Consider the following 16176-nt stretch of genomic DNA (forward strand, 5'->3'; position numbering starts at 1 on the left):
TGTTCTGAAGTGTCAGATATTTATGCATTTAAGATTAATATTTCTCTCAAGTTACCTTGAAAAATTCATGAAAACCTGTGTAAACCATCATGGTGGATTTAAAGATGTAAAATCCATTCATCACTTATAATCTAACAAAAAAGGCATTTTCAATCAAATCCTTATTCTTCAAAATTAAATCCTGTTTCTTTGAACTTATAGGCCACTTCTCCTTTGCGTGAAATCCTCATGGAGGGTGGTAATAGTCCAGGTTGACAGATGGGAAGAAGACTTTGGGCCGGTGCTGCAGATCACCACCAGTGAGGACCACGGGTAGAGGTCCTGAGTTCCAATCAAACCTTGGAGTCTAGTACCTCCTCCCAGTGAAGTGTCTTTGAGGAGCCTTCTAGTATGAAACCCAGCTCACCTTGATGAGGCCCTACTCTTTACTGGAGCCAGGATTTGGTCCCAGCATTTTGTGGCTCCCAAACCTGTAGACAACATCTTCAGACCTTTCTCTTAATGCTGTTAACACCAGGGCTGCTTGGCAGTGACAACCAGAGCCCCTGAGCTGTTGTTACGTTGCAATGTAGGCTGCCCAGCCTGCAGGTGGGAGGCTGGAGTCTTTATGCCTGGGGCAAAGGCACATACCAGATGTAGTGATTCTTGATTCCTGTCTGATTAAGTGGGTGGATTTACCTAGTTTGGATCTTTCTTTATTGCAGACAATAGAGTGTTAAGATTTCGTTTCTGCTAAGTGAGACCTTATTTACATGAGTTCAGTTAAAAGCTGTCTCTGTGACTCTTTTGGATATCAAGTATTGTATGGTTCCAAGCTAATGATGATAATCAGTCCTGTTCTTCTTCTCTGTATCCCCTAAATGAATATTACTTGAGCTATTAAAGGAAAGCAGTCATCTTAGGGCAGGATGTGGCTATATTATGTTAATATTGTTTACTACTTCACATTATTACTTGGTGAAGTACACAGATAAAAAACATCGAAAAATACAAGTTTAAATAGGCTGGGGACGGTGGGAGAAGATTCAACATTAAAAGAAATAATGAAGGTATAACAGTACTAGATTGGCTAGGCTGGGGAAGGAAGGGGAAGATTAATCATTATAAAGAAAAAAAAGAAGGTACAATAAAATTACGTTGATTAATAGACATTAATTGATTTTGTGTCTGAGCCCACCTAATCCTTTTTAGGAAAAAAAAATCTGTAAGGTTTCTGCATAGAAAACACGTATGCTAAATGGAAATGTATTTATTTAAAATACCTTTAGGGGCTTGTTTCCCCACTATGCCTTTCCCTCAGTCCTTGCAGGATAGATTTGAATATTATGTATGTGAGTACATGGGCGTACTTAGTGCAATCTAGTTAATTGAGAGGAAGATCTCCAGGAACTCCTGCGTTCCAGTCCAGTGAGTTCCTGAGCAGCCTGGGGCAATTCGCTCAGCTTCTGCGCTGTCTTCCTGGTGCTCAGCTGCCAGCAGCATCTTGGGGAATAAAAACATGGGGCTGGCTTAATGTGCTTCTGTGGAATTTCAGTGCTTAAAATGTATAGGTACATGGTATTAGTGCATAGCTGTGCAGCTAAAGAAATAACGAGGAATGTGGTCATAAATTTGCTGCTGGATTAGTTTAGTGAGGGAGTATGGTTTCTGCTTCCCAGGACAAAAGAGCCTTCTTTCACTGCTCGGTAGATTCAGCCATGCCTTTTGTTTGCACATCGATGGTGACTTGCAAAATTAGCAAAGAGCAATTCCGTAATAAATTGTTGCGATTCATTCTTACTTTGTGATAAAATAAGATTTGATTAATCTTTCATGTGATTAACTTCCATGCCAGATTAGCAAATGTGAAGATAAGCTGTCAAGTGGTACCAGTTGAGCAGAGGAGTTACTGTGTCCGGTGTGAGTCCGCAGGGATGCGGAGCTGTCAGATCCATGTCTTGCACACTGCTGGAGGCTCTGGGAGAAGAAGAGTCTCTTGTGTGCGCAGCCAGCTGCTGGTGTGATCTTGTAGGGCCATGAAGAATGCAGCTGCTGTGCACTCGTCTTGCTGTGTGAGACTGATGCTTCTGGTGGAGGTAGACAGTGCCTGCAACTGGGGAGGTTATTCAGTAATTTGGCGTGGGGAGAGAAGAAGGGGTCGCTAAAGAATTGAAAATTTTAAGTCACATTTGAAAGGCTTAGTAATCTTTGTACTTAAAACCAAACAAAACGGTAAAAAAGCCCAAGCAGATTATCAAATTGAATTTTTTTTCTTCCCCTTTCCTTTTTTTTCAGTTCTGTTCAAATAAACTTAATTTTGGGGTGATATTTGGCATACAAAGAGCTTACTTTCAGTTTGTTAATTTAGTTATATGAGAATGTGCGCAGTACTGATTTTATAGCGTTTACAACGTCAGCACTGAATATAGGCTATTTCTAGTGCATTAGACAGATGTACATTGGGGTTTTTTGGGGTTTTGGTGGTGTTCTTCAAGAAAACTTGCAGATACTTGGAAAGTGCTTCTAAATGAATGGATTATGCTTTTTGCAGTGCTGTTCAAAAAAACCACTCTTTTGGTTTTTAAATTAGTTTCTAGGCTGTTTATTGGAAACTTTGACTTGTGTGTGTGGCCTCCGAAAAGGTGTTGATTGGAGCAAGCTTTTCCATTAGATGAAGAAATTCATATGTATTTCTTTATTAAAATATAACTTCTGAATCTGAAACTGCATCTTTTAAATAAAATAAATGAGATCAAATATAACTCAAGCATTTTGCATCAGACTGTTCTTACATTGACTGCAGCAGCAACTACTTTTGTAGCCTTCCCTGGTGTTTTTTTCGCCCTTGCACGGATTTGATACAGGTCTAAAATACTGGGTTTTGATGTCCCCGCTATAGAAAGCTATAATGATGTGGGTAGGAATTTTTTCATAATATCAAGACTCAGTAGGAATTTTTTTTTTTTAAAGGATTTCACGTAGTGCCTGCTTTTTAGTCCCTTTTAAACAGGGTTTTGTTGGGTGCGTTATTTATCTGATCTGTAGGGCAGAAAAAGGGAGGCTTGCTACTTATAGATGAGCAGCTATGTTTTCAGAAGCTGCAGATGATGCAGGCAAAGGAAGGCAAGGCTCATTTGGCATCAAAGTGGTCCAGTTACTTTTGATAAGAAAAACACAAATTTCTTTGATAAGAAAAACAGAAGTTAGAGCCCTCAGAATGAAACTAAAATAGTATAAAGTCTGAAAATGTATCTGTTCAAAGGCTGCTTTTCAAGCTTTCAATTCATAACCTGCCTTTTTAGAGTTAGGCTAAGAAGTGAAAGGACTGTATTTTTTAGTATTAATTAGATACCTAGTAATAAGACTGATTTTTGTTGTTTTTTTCCTACCACCTCCTCCCTGTTACTGAGAGTGAGTTTTGCAGAGTTTTAAGAAAATGGAAGAGTTTTAAGAAAATGGAGTTTTAAGAAAATGGAAGTCAAGGAAAGTCTCAGTGCCTTTCACAGGGCACAGTAGTAAAGGAGGAAAATCTTTTATAGGGGTGTTTCAGCTAACAGTAATATGGTGTAATAAAACAAAAAATTCACTTAGGTTTCAGTTCAGTAGTACAGTACAGAATGCTTTTACTAAAGAAAAAATAAACTTTCTGTTAAGTCCTTGTCTTTTGAAGCTATGCAACTAATTTGATTTAGAAGGTTAAAGATTGAAATAATTCTAGTTCTGTACTTAAAATATTGTGAGTTTTACTGTGTTTAAAAGGGTTCCTGTGTGTCATTGTTTTAGTTCTCTGAAGTTCAGAATTCTTGTTTACTTGCTACTACATATTGCTACTGTAAATGATTACTTGTAAGAACCTATACAGAAATTATTTTGTGCCAAGATTAATGAAGAGTAATATCAACTTTGTCTTTGTTTTCAGTCCAGAGGAGCTTCCTGTCCATGATGCAGTGATAGAAAAGGTAAGTCCAGCGTCTTCCAGTTTTTTGACTAGGAAGTAAACGTTTACAGATTCATGACTTTTTTAATATAGATCATTGTGAAATGAGGAGATGAAGCGTTTTAGTGATTTGCATTCCCAAAGAAACATGTTCTAAGTCCCATAAGGACTGTGGTCCTTGAGGCCATGTTAACTCGCCCACAGATCCCTTGGGCACAATCTTACATTTACTAGTTGCAATGAGACGTGAGTTTTCCTCAACCATTATATGACCTAGTAAAGGAAACAGAGCTACTTAAGAGATCACACCCAGCTCTGTCCTGAAAGAGCGAGAACTATTGTCTCTGTGTCATGAGCTGTCATCAACCGTGCTGGGTGGATGGATTGTCCAAGTGAGGCGGTGGCTTTGATGTTGTTGCCGTCCCCTGAGGAGTGTAGCGTGCTTTTCTAGTTTGGTGAATGGTGACAAATATCCTGGCTGCCACTGAAACGTGATGACCTCCCTTGTAATGTTCAGTTGATGAGCCAGGTGTATTCTGGACATGCAGGACCTGTCAGTAGCTGGTGCAGGCCCTAATCCAAAAATCCTTCTGCTGCTGGAGGGTACTGGAGGAGGAGTTTGGGAATTGATGTTCTGGGAACATGGAAAGCTTTTATTAAAATCGTGAGGAACTGAACTTCTACTTGTTTGGCCTAGATACTGTTGGTATTTCCCCGTGGTCTGTCAGGCCTGTTGTTACCTCCAAGACTAGATCAGATCCTTCTTGTTTGTCCATATTGATCTTCTGTGTCATCAGAAAACTCAAGATAAAATATTTAAAGCTGTAAGTTTAAAGTTAGCCCCCTTGGCTGCACAAATCAGTAGAGTGTATGAAAGAGGGATGGAATGATTTGTTCTAAGGCAGCTCAGCTCCCTGAGTGTTAAAAGCAGCAGTGTTTCTAAAAATGAATTATTTTGAGCTTCAGTATTGGGCTAGTGAGAAGAACTTTTCATAAAAGAAGGGAACTTCTGAGTCCCTTTTTTTTTTGCATTGGTTCATGTGTGTTTCTGCATACACAGCCTAAAATAGTTGCATTTTCCTGCCGTGTTCCATTACATTTAATAACATAGTGAGTGTATTTATAATGTCATTTCCATCAGAAGGACACATCAGGGTGGTGAGTCTATGAGCATAAATATTAGGCAGCTTGCAATTATTGTGGTATATGTGTTTTGAAGCTCTGGTTCACTGTGGCTTTGTAGTTAGCCTTAAATTATTGGGGGAAAATAGTGTCTCAGTTCTCTGTCCCATATTGTATTCATGATGTCTCAGACGAAATGTCAGCGTAGAAACTGTATTTATTGAATGAATGTTAAATTGCAAATCTGGTGTGTTTTTGTAATAATGCTCCTGTATTAGACTCTTGGTTATACTCCTTATGGTATCCTGACCTCTGCTGGTTTGAGGTTTATCTGTCTTCTGTCAGTGGTGTTTGAATCTTTATAATTTTCAAGATACCATTCATAGGATAGTTAGTGCGTCATGTTAATGTAGGCTAGCACTAAAAGCTTTCTGTGCTTTATCTTTTAAAGTCACTTATTTGGCAGAACTATTTATGCTTTCCTTTTGCCTTACTTGTGAATTTTAAAAAATATTCCTAAGTCATGTTTTCATTTAGTTTGCAACTTATGTAAAGGGTTGTGTATCCTTGTGAATTTTGAATCTCTCTTCTTCACATACATTTACTGTAAAGCTTAAGCTGGGTTTTCTCTGTGTGTATTTATCTGTGTGTATTTACGTGCGTAATACTTTTAGAATAGGCATTATTACTGTGAATGCAGAGTAATTTTGATGCTTCATTATCTTGCTGGGCATTTGGTGCCTTAAATGTATCGAATCATTGTCCTACATTATGAACTACTTAACCTTCAGATGAATCATACAGCACATCTGAGATAAAACTAGGGGAAGGAAAGATCATCTAGAAGAGAAAAGCGGACAGAGAACTGACCTCAGGAAATCTGGAGTCTGTGTCTGACTGTTTTTGAAGTGCTATGAAATGTATTGTAAGTCATTTTCAGTTTGTTTGGTTTTGTCTTTGGTTTACTTGATTATAAATTCTCCAGGGGACTGTTCAGTGAGTTCTGGTTTTGTTTGAGGCTTCTGCTAAAGCATTACTTTAAACCTCAGCTCTAGCACTTTTGCTCTCCAGGAAGGTAGAGTGCTGCACAAAAGATGGATTCTTGCCAACTTAACTTCATGCTTTTTTGCTTTCAGTAGTGTATTATTTACTGACACAAGAGTAAGAAACCTTCTCTGCTTCAGTTGGGGATTCTGTTTTTCCCAATGGCAAAAATGCTTCAAAGTGTAAAATGTACTCAGAAGACAGATAAATGGATTTTTTTTTCTTTTTTTCTTTTTTTTTTTTTTTTTTTTGTGACAACTACATGGAGCTTGCCTGAAAGAGCAGCAGATGCATCCATCTACTCTGCAATGAGCTGCGTCAGATCTATCCGTGTTTTCAGTGTTGCACCTGTTAGACATGAAAGTGAACATATTTTAGACTGGGAAAAAAAAACCTATAAGTTTTTAACAACTGAACACAGAAATAATTGCTATTTTGACTACAGTAGCATCACTTGAGAACTGGGATAAATTGACTCAGAAGACATAAAAGCTTGAACAAACATACAATTGAAGTGAGCTTCTGGCTCAAAAGACCAAAAATCTTGAAAGTAGATCAAACATACAAACAAAAAGACTGTGGGAGCAGATAGGGTTTTATGTTTTCTTACCAATTATCTGAACAACCTGTTGAGGGCAGAGACCTTTCCTGACTTGATAGCAATGTTATGCCTGCAATCTAAACTATACCTACAGAACATCTGCTTTAGAGATGTTAAAAATGCTTATTTCTTAAAGGGGTTGCAAGTGTAGAGGAGAATCAGAAGCAATGTTGTGAAATCTATGAAACTTGGGAAGCAGTAGTTTTTCTACAGTTCTCCTCTAACCTAACTCCTAGGAAAGTGTTTTAAATAATTAAAAATAATAATAATAAAAAAAGGCAAGTGGTTGAGGTATTACGAAATACAACCTGGACAAGAATGTGGGCAGTTGATTGCAACATGAATAGTTGAATAAGTTAAGCTTGAGAGAGTAGAGGCAGTTCTTTCCCCGTAACTTTCTTACACTTATGTCAGGCTTATGTCAGTTGGATTCAATGAAAAATAACTTAAAAACAAAACCAACTTCTTTCCAGGACACTTCATGGACTGAATCATGGTTGGGGTGGACCTGAACTTCTGCAAGTGCAAGGCTTTGGGCTCCTGGATTAAATAAGTCTTTTGCCCATTTTGTTGCGTTGATAGCCGAGAAAGAATGCACAAATTCTGATGAGTAAAAGCTAGAAGTAAAATCAGAATTCTATTGAGAAAATAAGTAATAATTTTCTTTTATATTTTCCCCCAACATTTCAGATGCAGTTAATGAAAGTATTAATAAGTTTTCGGTATCCTGCAGAGCTTTGAAATTAAACTCTTACATTGTTACCGGATTGCATCACTAACCGTATGAAATAGAATATCCTTCCTGTCTTTATTAAGCCCTGGATTTGAAGTTGAAGGTAGATGGGCTGTCCTTTACAAAAAAACTAAATATTTGTTTATATTAGTCTTTGAAGAGAAAGCATAGCCACACACACATGTTTTTCTGCTTTAGCTTTTCCAGTGTTGATCCTCAGCTCCAAAGCATTATGAAAGAGTTGAGTGTCGTTAAAAAAAATTTTAAAAATACGGTTAATAGTTAACTTTGTAGTATAATCAGAGACACCTTGCCTACTTTACAGCATGTAAAACTGGGCTATAAAAATACGGACTAATAATCTTCTTATCATTGGAGCCAACAAAATACACATTTTTGGCTGTGAAGAGCCAAAATACCTTGAAATTGTAGAGACTAAAATAGCTAATTCCAAGTGCTTGCTTGGTTCCCAAATTGAAGAAGTTGATGGCAACTGTAGCAAGGTTTTCATAGGCAGAATGGCCATCTTTGAGGTAGTAGGGTTGTCCTATCCTTTTTAAGCCGTATATAATATAAATAGTGCTTGGAATTCACATATTTATTATGTTACATGTTATACTACTTGATATAACTATTTTTTTGAGAAGGTAGGGTTTGTTTTGAATTCTCATTTTATCACCTTGTTACTGAAATATTCTTGCTAGTAGTATAATTTGAGCAAGTAGATCTTACCTTCAGAAGAAATCCTTGTTGTTAAGATATAGGGCCATTTAGGTAAAAACGTACCGAGCCAAGGGTGAGAATTATAGCAGGGCTGTCAATATCCAGAATTAGAAATTACTCCCACTTCAGCTACTGTCCTGTTGCTCTTGCATGCACTTGTTTTTGTTCATGTACTTTGTGCCTTTTTAACTTTCATAGAATCATAGAATGGTTTGGGTTGGAAGGGACCTTAAAAATCATCTAGTTCCAACCCCCCTGCCATGGGCAGGGACACCTTCCACCACACCAGGTTGCTCAAAGCCCCGTCCAACCTGGCCTTGAACACTTCCAGGGAGGGGGCATCCACAACTTCTCTGGGCAACCTGTTCCAGTGTCTCACCACCCTCATAATGAAGAATTTCTTCCTTATATCAAATCTAAATCCACTCTCTTTCAGTTTAAAGCCATTACCCCTTGTCCTATCACTACATGCCCTTGTAAAAAGTCCCTCTCCAGCTTTCATGTAGGCCCCCTTCAGGTACTTGAAGGCTGCTATAAGGTCTCTCCGGAGCCTTCTCTTCTCCAGGCTGAACAATCCCAACTTTCTCAGACTCTCTTCATAGGAGAGGTGCTCCAGCCCTCTCATCATTTCTGTGGCCTTCCTTTGGATTTGCTCCAACAGGTCCATGTCCTTTTTATGTTGGGGGCCCCAGAGCTGGATGCAGTACTCCAGGTGGGGTCTCAGGAGAGTGGAGTAGAGGGGCAGAATCATCTCCCTCGACCTGCTGGCCGTGCGTCTTTGGATGCAGCCCAGGATATAGTTGACTTTCTGGGCTGCGAGTGCACATTGCCGGGTGATGTTGAGCTTCTCATCAACCAACACCCCCAAGTCCTTCTCCTCAGGGCTGCTCTCAATCCATTCTCCACCCGGCCTGTATTTGTGTTTGGGATTGCCCCGACCCATGTGCAGGACCCTGCACTTGGCCTTGTTGAAATTCATGAGGTTCGCACGGGCCCACCTTCCAAGCCTGTCCAGGTCCCTCTGGATGGCATCCCTTCCCTCCATTATGTTGACCGCACCATGCAGCTTGGTGTTGTCGGCAAACTTGCTGAGGGTGCACTCGATCCCACTGTCCGTGTTGCCTACAAAGATGTTAAACAGCGCCGGTCCCAGTACTGACCCCTGAGGGATGCCACTCGTCACTGGTCTCCACTTGGACATCGAGCCGTTGACCACAACTCTTTTGAGTGCCTTTTAAGAAGGGATGGTTTGTGTGATCACTGGAAAACAGTAGCTAATTGTGATTGGGGCAAGTTGGGGTAAAGAAGATCATAATTTCAGAGTCAACTAACTTTTAAAAAGCTTGCAGCAGAAATTGCTTGCCTGAAAATTTACTGAATATAAAAACAAATTGAAGTTTTTTGTACTCGCCAAAAATGTGTAGAGAAGAAACTTTTATAAATCTTGTACTTAAACTCCTCTTACAAAATACAGTTCTTTATATAGTGTTGAAAATAAGGGTTTCTGCGCATTTTTTGGTTGGCTGTTTTTTTGGATGTTCTAAATGAACTGATGTTACTCTTTATTGCTGTTCTTGGATGACTGGATAAAAAGTTGATCATGCTGTGTTAAACTTTTTCTTAATATTTTTAGAAATACATAAATAATTTAAAATGTATTAATCTTGAAAAGATTAAAACATTCTAATTTCTTTTCAGCAAAAGCACCTTGAAATTGAAAGAACTACAAAATGGCTTAAGATGCTGAAAAGCTGGGAAAAATACAAGAATAGTGAAAAGGTAAAGTTATGCATACTTTTTTCATTAGCTATCACTTCTGAATGAATGTATAACCTTAAATTAGATTGTCTTTGTTTGAGATCTGGGGAAAAAAAAAAAAAACGCACTGGAAGAAAAAGGCTTTTTATTCTTTCAAAATGCAATAATTCGTAATAACCCAATAATAATAATAATCCAGCAAAACTGGTGGTCAAACGCAAGGAATTTCTAAGGGCGATATTGCGTAGGCTCTCTAACATATTCATAGTAATAATTGTGTGCTGTACTGCATTGCGCTTGCACAATGGGATTGGAACTAGGATCACACAGCGTACTGTGTTCGCATCTGCAAAATAATCCGTGGAGCGGATGAAGCATCAGACCTGCTTGTCTTGTCTTGCAGAGAGCTAGAAGTTGTATTTGATTTAGGCTTTGAGAATGTGAAGGAGGAAAACAAGAAAAATCCTTGTAAACTTGAAAAGAGGGGCCACCTTTCAATGGGTATAGCTGAATTCTTCAGGAATCATAAATACCCTTTCAAGGGTTATGAATTTTAACTTTACTATTTTTATTCCTTTGTTTGCTGGGTATTCTACTGATTGGTATTTAAATTTAAAGTTACTCTTTTGAGTTACTGGTGGTGTCTTATTAAGATCTATGAGTTTTTTTATTATTAATCATCTTCTCTTCTACAGTTTCCTTTTTTTTTTCCCCTCTTTTTTATTTTTTGCAGCCCAGGTTTACTGAAAGGCCTAGGATAGCATACCATCATGGATCAGTGAAAACTGCCTTGAGTAACTCAGTAACTCAGCAAGGACACTGATTAGTCATAACATGGGGCATATAGTTTGATGTTTAAATTATCACGCTTGCCAGCACAGATGTCTTAGGATATCCCAAGATACCTGGTTACTTTGTTAAAAGGAGAGTTACTTGCACTGAGTAAGTTAGAAGGTAAAATGTATAGGAAGCCATTCAGTGCCCTGTCCCCCTTGGGATAAGTCTGTTTTTTCTGTCAATATTTTTCTGTCGTCTTCTCTGGAAGGAGAAGCTGGAGGTCATAATACTTGTGGCTTTGTTTCTTTACTGTGGTGATTGGGTGATTTGAAGATCAAGTATGTTCCCAAGTCAAAGGGATGATAAAAAAACCTGTGTAACATCTACTTCGTTTGCTAAGAGAGTGTTAAATATGACCTTTCGGGTATTGTCTAAGCAGCTGTGGTCTTCCTCTTCAGTCATCGGTGACGTCCGTGATACACCGACTTAACTGAATAATCCTCTGTTCACCAAGCATAGCAGATCAGCTGAGCAGAAAGAGTTTCAGTTCATGTAACAAATTATAGGCTGAACTATAAATAGTGGCAGGAATAATTCAATACGCTCATAAAGGGGATGAACTTTGCTTGAGGCTAGGAAAAATTTTCACTGATTGTTGAACTCTGGTGGAGCACATGAGACTTTAAAAACAAGGGTGTTTTCCTTATCCTTTCTTGCATCTTAGGTGGTACGTGAACCAGAACATACAGAATAAAGAATCAGCCTCCTCCTCCTCCTGAGCATGCAGTGGAAAGTCAGACATTATTTGTCACTGCTCTTTATGGAAGGCCTGGTGATGTTCTCAGGGGTGTACAAAACTCACAAATAAAGACAGTTTTTATCTGAAAGTGTGTTGGAAGAATGCACCAGCTTTCCATGCTCGCCTTCTTGAAGCACGGAAGCAATAGTTGCAAGAACAATTCCTGACTCTTGCTTTCTGTCTTCACTTGATTGGATAAAGTGGTTAACACTAGAGGAACAAATTGCTAAAGAAAACGAACAGCCTGTATCTTAAAAGACTCACTTCACCTGACATTCCCATGGTTTCTCTGCAGTCAGACTGCTCCTGAAATCAGCGTTGTTTAGAAACAACACTGAAGGGAACATTGCAGCAACGGTAGTAATGTTGTAGGGTTATAGATTATAATTGTAGTGATGGCTTGGTTTTGCAAAATGGCATACTTGAAAGATGCTTGTGTTCTTAAAAAGAGGGCAAGGGGGAGTCAGAGAAGGTGATGGTCTCAGAGACAGAGCAGGTATGTACAAAGTACAGGACTTCAGACAGCCCGTTTGTAATGAGCCTTTGTAATACACAGCTGAGAGAGTTTTGGCTTGAAGAAATCTGTTCATACTATACACACACTGTAAATGAATCCATATATTTGATTACATTATCCAAAACTGTCATATGCTTAATTGCAAAATACAGTTTTCATTTAATACTTTTGCAAGCTGCCTATAGGCTGCTTCCTTATTTTTTTCTGTCGTAACTTCACAAGGAGTATTAATGACAAAACATTAACACACTGATGTGTGTGTGCGTGTGCGCGTGCGAGATGCTTCAATTTACATCTTCCCCTGATCTTCATTGCAGAAGAATATCTCAAGAGAGAGATGGGGACTCTGGGAACTTCACACTGTTTTCCCGTTAGAACTTCTGTGCTTAAACCTAATTAAAAAAAAAAAAGGAGGAGGAGGGGGAATGGAGGGCAGCAATGTGTGACCATGAGGAACTGGAAAGAGATGGAAGAGTTGTCACACTGAGACCAGAAATGTGCCAGTCTTTACCATATTTGAGTAATGATTTAGAGGTAATGACGGATGACATAATAAAAAGAACCCATGTACAACTCCATAACCGTCTATAAAACTCCTTGATTCCTGTATGATTATTTAGGCATCTTTTCGGTGGAGTCGTCATGATTCTTACAGACACCAGTCTCTGAAGTGTGTAACTGCCCTTGTGTCTTTTCGTGATTGATATTTGTCAAAACAAAACTTTCATCTCCCCATCAGTCATTTCTTATGCAGGAAGTGTCATAGAGCAGCAAAGTTTGTGTTTCAGTGTGGTCTTATTTATTTCCTATTTGTATTCTACTGCTTAATAATCCAGGGTACAATCAGCCACCACAGATAGTAAATCCTTCCTGACTTAGTATGATCATAACTTTCAGGAAAGATTAAATAAAATTGTTATATATTATATTCCTATTTGAGTATTTCCACCAAAGTATTTGTGTCTTTCACTGTCTACCTTCATCTATCTGTGATTGAAGTTGCCTAAATTGAAAGGGAAAGGAAGAAGAGAGACAATCAGGATAGCTGGCAATTTCCAGCTGTTCTGGCATTCACGCAGAATATAATAATCAAGTCTCCACTTAGTTTGGAGTCTGAACACATAGCCTTAATGATGAACCTCTTTGCATTCCTGAGATTTTTTGAATGAGATTGGGCAACTCTTGTATTTGCACTTTTTCTTCATTTTATGGAACCCACAGAAGTTGAAGAACCTCTAAAGGCAGCAGCCTTTATAAATATACTTTCTTTTCATTGTAAATATACTTTCTTGTGAGACTTCAGATTTTAATTCTTACGCTTCTCTTCACTGATTCTTTTTGAGGAGGCAGAGTCCCTCTGTTGCTTGTGCAGCTCTTCTTGACGTAACTAAGAAATTTTTATTTTCAAGAAGACCAGTTTTATACCTTGCAGCAGCAAGAATGCCAGTTCCTGCTCGTCAGACTAGTGCTGTGTGATAGTGGCCTCATTTCTTCTATGTCCTATGCTGATGGAAACATCCCAGATTCCATAACACCATTCTTTGAATGATGCATGTTTTCATACGATTATCTGAACTCTGTGTTTATATACTTGTATTTTGTTTTGAGATATTATCTTAAGAAATCCTTAATTTTAAAGAAATTGTTGAAGATATACTCATTATTGAGTATGAGTTACACATTCTAAAATCCAGACACAAATCCTTGCTGGTATTAAAGACACCTTCGAAGATCGATATATCCCAAACAGGAGGTTTGCAAATATACTGCAATGAGGGGTTTGTTAATCTTCCAAAACTGGAGACGTGAAATATATGAAAAAGAAAAAAGGATCCTGTCTTTGAGGAGGACGTTTTTTTAAAAATATTTCTTATGTTACAAACCTAACTTTTATAAATGTTGCAAGGAAGTGATAGCTTTGTCAATTGAAATTTTTAAAATCTAACTTTCATTGTAGGTTAAATGCAAAGAATAAATTGTTTGGGGAGGGGTTGTGTGTGTTTTGTTCTCTTTTAAATCTAATTGTCTCCCTGTGCCATCATTAAAATAATGGTAAAAACAGAACTTCAGAAAGGTTTGTTTTCTTTGTCAGAGTTCTCTGTTTTTGCTTTTCTTAGACATGTCTCCTGAAAGATGATAACATTTTTTGTGTGTTTTTAGAATTACTAGGATTCAGTTGCTCTGAGGCTTTACTTACCTTGAGTCTCTCCTGGCTGTGTAAAGCCAAGACTTTAGACAGCTAGTCCATCTTTCTCTGTTTAGAGGCTCTCTGTGCTCCTAAATGCTGCAGCATAAGGAGATACAAATTAGAAGAGAACTGAAGAAGACAGTTGTCAGTGCTCCTGATTTTTTCAGATAAGCTCAGTAAGAACCAAACCACTGAATGAGAGTGCAAGAGCAGTGACATGTCAGAGGCAAGACTGATAAATAGTTTGTATAACAACTCTAGTTATGCACAGGTACTGAGTTATCCCCTTCTGACCCGTTTCTAATACAAGCTTTATGTTTCAGAACAGAATATGTCAGGAATGGGGAATTTAATTTTCTATTTTACAGCTAAGAATTGCCTGCAGTGTTGGTAGGTTGTTTTGTATTCTTAGAAACCGTAGCTAGAATATCTTTTATACGTTATTTTTGTGCAAATGTTTTAATATGCATTTAGAAAACTGATTGTTAGTTTAGAGATATGATCTGAAATATGTTGGCTTTAGAAATGGCACAGCCTGGGGTTTTTTTTTGTGATCTCACATGTTTGTTTGGTATGCATACATACATTTCAGCACACTGTTGCACTTTTACAAGAATTCAAAAATCAGTTGTGCTTTTTTTTTTTTACTGGTGATCTTTAAAGCTTTGTGATATTGTTGATTGCCTTTCACTTTTATAGTTTGTAATTATAGTGAGTTATTTGTGGCTTGTCCTGAAATACTGTGTTGCTAAGAATCTGATTTTTTGGGTCTAAATTACAAAATTTGGAGTAGTCTTTCCAATATTTGTAGAATAAGTGCTGCTCAGCAGGGGTGATACAATTTTGATAGCTCTTCCTATATGCTAACGTCCTGGCTTGTAAGCATCACCTGCACAGAGTGATGTTTTGTCCTGTGTGTCCATTTTGTTCCCTGTGCCTCTGCTGATTCCATCAACAGAGGTCGCAGATGGCATCACTGGACACTTTCAGTCCCTCAAAAGACACTGGAACATTGTCCCTAGCAGGTCATCCCTTGGCTAGGACAATTGATGTAATTACATTTTTCTCTTTAGCATGTTGTGTGTCACTGTTCCTTTTGTTCAGAACATTGTAGATTGTACTGCATTTGTATTTTCTTTTCTTTTTACAGTTTCATAGGAGAATTTATAAAGGAATCCCACTGCAGTTCAGAGGGCAAGTCTGGTCTTTACTACTTGACGTCCCTAAAATGAAAGAAGAAATGAAAGACTTTTATAATGTGAGTTTATAGAATTTCCATTTAATATTAATTAAAAAATTTGGATACTAAGACTACAGGCTTTACTCAGCTTTTGTTGTTATGCAGTGTTTAAAAAAAAAAAAAAAAAAAGGATTAGAAATTGCATTGAACTCTGCTCTTGTTTTAGCTAGGAAAAAGGCTATGTATTGAAAAGCACTTTTGCAGTTTACTTTTTGGTTCTGTAATTCATGTAATTAATTTGATCTTCTTCCCTTTCTTTTCCCATCCTCAAATACTTGCAAAAGCCCTTCTAAAAGCAAAGCAAAACAAAATAAGAAAAAAACCCTGTCCCAGTAAGAAGACAGAAACCTTTGAAATTACAGCTCTTTGAGAAATGTCCATTAAGGAAGCACCTTGTTAGCTGAATATCAGTAAGAAGAGTTCCAGGGTTCTGGAGGGGATGGAGATTGGTGCCTTAATCTTGTAAAAGCCAGAACAAGCTGGCTATCTTTCTGCCATCTCACCTCCAAGTGAAGCTTAGATATCCCTTACAAAGCACTGTCTGGTTACTTGATTGTATTCTCAGAGGTGCACCTGATGACAGGATGTTAACCTTACAAAATTCTACAGGCATAAATTGACTGCTTAAGCATACCTCCTACTCAGAATGTAAAGAAAATAGCTATGTCTTCGCCCTCCCCCAGCCCCCATCTTCACCCTGAGTAGCAGTTAAAGCAACCTCTGAATTACTGTGGTTACGTTCCTCTGAATCTTTCCCT

At 38.1% G+C, this 16176-nt stretch overlaps 1 protein-coding gene across 1 annotated transcript in view; it reads left to right on the plus strand.

Moving 5' to 3' along the window:
- Positions 1–201: 201 nt before the first annotated feature.
- The window catches only part of USP6NL (USP6 N-terminal like), a gene marked incomplete at its 5' end in the record, with an annotated part of 48289 nt that continues 32314 nt past the window's right edge, over positions 202–16176 (plus strand). Inside the window, 4 exons of the mRNA XM_009581713.1 lie at positions 202–312; positions 3899–3938; positions 9838–9918; positions 15329–15436. Coding sequence (XP_009580008.1) covers positions 202–312; positions 3899–3938; positions 9838–9918; positions 15329–15436 — 340 coding nt within the window. The remainder of the gene's footprint in view (positions 313–3898; positions 3939–9837; positions 9919–15328; positions 15437–16176) is intronic.

This window comes from Fulmarus glacialis, unplaced genomic scaffold, assembly GCF_000690835.1.
Source record: "Fulmarus glacialis isolate BGI_N327 unplaced genomic scaffold, ASM69083v1 scaffold34527, whole genome shotgun sequence".
NCBI lineage: Eukaryota > Metazoa > Chordata > Aves > Procellariiformes > Procellariidae > Fulmarus > Fulmarus glacialis.